General features: G+C 36.3%; 1 protein-coding gene across 1 annotated transcript in view; it reads left to right on the forward strand.

Moving 5' to 3' along the window:
- Positions 1-2,441, forward strand: part of Znf706 (zinc finger protein 706) — an 8,204-nt gene extending 5,763 nt beyond the window's left edge. The window contains exons 3-4 of the mRNA XM_013012523.1: positions 1,152-1,259; positions 2,134-2,441. Coding sequence (XP_012867977.1) covers positions 1,152-1,247 — 96 coding nt within the window. The 3' untranslated portion in view covers positions 1,248-1,259; positions 2,134-2,441. The remainder of the gene's footprint in view (positions 1-1,151; positions 1,260-2,133) is intronic.
- Positions 2,442-2,745: the final 304 nt, after the last annotated feature.

Below are 2,745 nucleotides of genomic sequence, written 5' to 3' on the forward strand. Positions count from 1 at the left end.
TCTACCACTTGAGCTATAGCGCCACTTCCGGTTTTCTGGTGGTTTATTGGAGATAGGAGTCTCACGGTCTCTCCTGCCCGGGCTGGCTTTGAACCACGATCCTCAGATCTCAGCCTCCTGAGTAGCTAGAATTACAGGCGTGAGCCACCAGCACCTGGTGGGATGGTCATCCTCTTCCACCGAGCGCGCAGCTTCGGGAGGGACGCACATGGAATGGTGAGGGAGGAAGGGGACACCCACCTAGCCAGCCAGATCAGCCGAATCAACCCTGGTGATCAATGGGGTGACTGATGTCACAGCCAGATCACCCTCACATCCCATAGTAGGATTTTGATAGAAGACAGAGTTTGTCATCTTTGGAGCCATTTCTAGTTAAATCAAGTATTTAACTGTACAAAAGTTGTCATTAATCTAAGAGTAAGGGAATCTATTACTCTCAATATCTTATTTAAAAATCAACTAGGGAGATGACAGAGTGACAGGGGAAACTGGTTAGCATGCATTGTTTACATGTAAGCAAGGTCTCCTGGTACAAATAATACAGGCTTATTAAAAGTAAACTATGTAGCTTTTTATATTGAGCTTTGAAATCCTCAGAATAATGAAATTAAGCAGCTTCTTGTTCTGTTTGGAAAGAGTGAAAACAAATTTTATTAGTATAGTAATGAACTACTTTAACCTGAAAGTACAAGTGTAGTTGACATAGTTAAAAACAAAAAACCTTGCTAAGGGAAGTGATGACTGTATAGTATATTATTTGAAAGCTGAAGTATTTGTTACTGAGTTAAAACACAGATCTCAGGCAAAGTAAACTCAGGTTTTACTGTATGAGGATGATAGGAACTAGAGATTACTGTGAAGGAAATCTTTTATAAGAATTCGAGAAGAATTAAAGTAATCCATTGTCTGTTTGGTGTTAATAAGGTAATCACAATATTCTGTACACATTTTTCCATATCTGAAAATGTGGAAATGTTAGGAACATCTTTTTCTTAAAGTCCTGCTTCATATACAAATCAGTAAATTTTAGGACTTTGTAGAATTCTGATGATTTTCTCTCAAGAAATTTCAGAGTTTTAAAACACAGTTTGTTTTTATTTCATATATAAAGTCTGGCTGGGTTTTGTTTTTGTTTTTTGCACAATTTTTAGACACAAATGCCAGACCCTAAGACCTTCAAGCAGCACTTTGAGAGCAAGCATCCTAAGACTCCACTTCCTCCAGAATTGGCTGATGTTCAGGCATAAAGTTGTTTACAGGTAACTAATTTTTTTTCTCTTGGTTAGTGTCAGGTTTTAATATAAGAGTAAAACAATTTTGTAACAAATTAATTTCTGCCTTCTGAGACTTTATTTTCCCTATTGAAGTTAATATTAACTACATTATTAGTGCTTAAACATGATTTCAAGTTCTCTTCCTTCATGATTGTTGAAAGTATTTTCCTAGACCATTTCCTTTCCATGTGTTTGAAACATCCAAGTTTTGCTATTATAGTCAAAATTGGGGGGGGGATGCATGGAAGCTGGCCAGACCTGGACCCCAAAGCTGCAAGAAAATAGTTAATGAAAAGTATCTGAGCTGGGTGCCAGTGGCTCATGCCTGTAATGTTAGCTACTTAGGAGGCTGAGACCTGAACATCTTGGTTCAAAGCCAACTCAGGCTGGAAAGTCTGTTACCACCAAAAAGCCAAAAATGGAGCTTTGGTTCAAATGGTATACTTCTATTCGTGAGCACCAAAGCTTAGGGACAACGCCTACACCCTGAGTTTAAGCCCCAGGACTGGGGGAAAAGTATTTGAGGGTCTTCCCTGTAGAAATGATACAGAATAACTTCCTGGTTATTTTACTTCTAGTGAATAGCAGCGTTTCTAACTAATTAAATTATAGCATAAAATATAGGCAAACACTATATAAACTTGTCTTAAAATAATCAGTTTATTCTTTCTGTGTGTTTGATATTTCCTCTGACCTAAATGGTGTTGTTTGTTTGCTTGAGAATTATTTTTTAAAGTATATTCGTATCACATCCCATTGGCAAATCTCTCAGTGACTGATTGATACTTGATACTTTAGATACTTGAAGTTCATTATTAGTTGCATTTGTTCACTATAAATTTTTCCTTATGTTTTATAGGTGAATTCATGACACCTTGATTCTTCTACTGTCTCAGACCTTAGGTAACAAACCTGCAGCTGCTTTTCTAACAAACTGTTGATCAGCAAAAATAAAGGGGCTACAGAAACACTCATTTTTATGCTGTTCCCTTTTGAGCTTCATGCAAAGACAATTCTGTGTAAATGTACAGTTGACTCTGATTTGGAAATCTGAAAATCAGTTCATCCTTGTTAAAAAAAATTTTTTTACAATGTAATTATATTGATGTTCATATTGTGTAAAATAACTCATTTAATAAAGTAGTACTTTGATTTTACATCACAGGACACATGGTTCTAGAAATTCTGTTCTAACTTTTCTTATTTGCCTTTTAAGAATCTAATAATTCCTTAGCTAAAATTGCAAGTACAATTCTTATCTCCCTTTCTCATTTATTCGTTAAAGATTCATTTGTTAAGGTAGTGTATATGATTTTAATGGCAGCTGATGATGTAGGTTGAAGAGTAACTTACCTGCTGCCTTAGTATATTGCAATTATGTGCCATTGCTCACCTTTGATCATTTCCTGTGTTTGAAGTTAGTTCCTGTGTTTGAACTAGTTCTAGCTGCCAGCCAAGGTTGCCTGTAAAC

This window comes from Dipodomys ordii, unplaced genomic scaffold (assembly GCF_000151885.1).
Source record: "Dipodomys ordii isolate 6190 unplaced genomic scaffold, Dord_2.0 Scaffold17, whole genome shotgun sequence".
In the NCBI taxonomy this organism is placed as follows: domain Eukaryota; kingdom Metazoa; phylum Chordata; class Mammalia; order Rodentia; family Heteromyidae; genus Dipodomys; species Dipodomys ordii.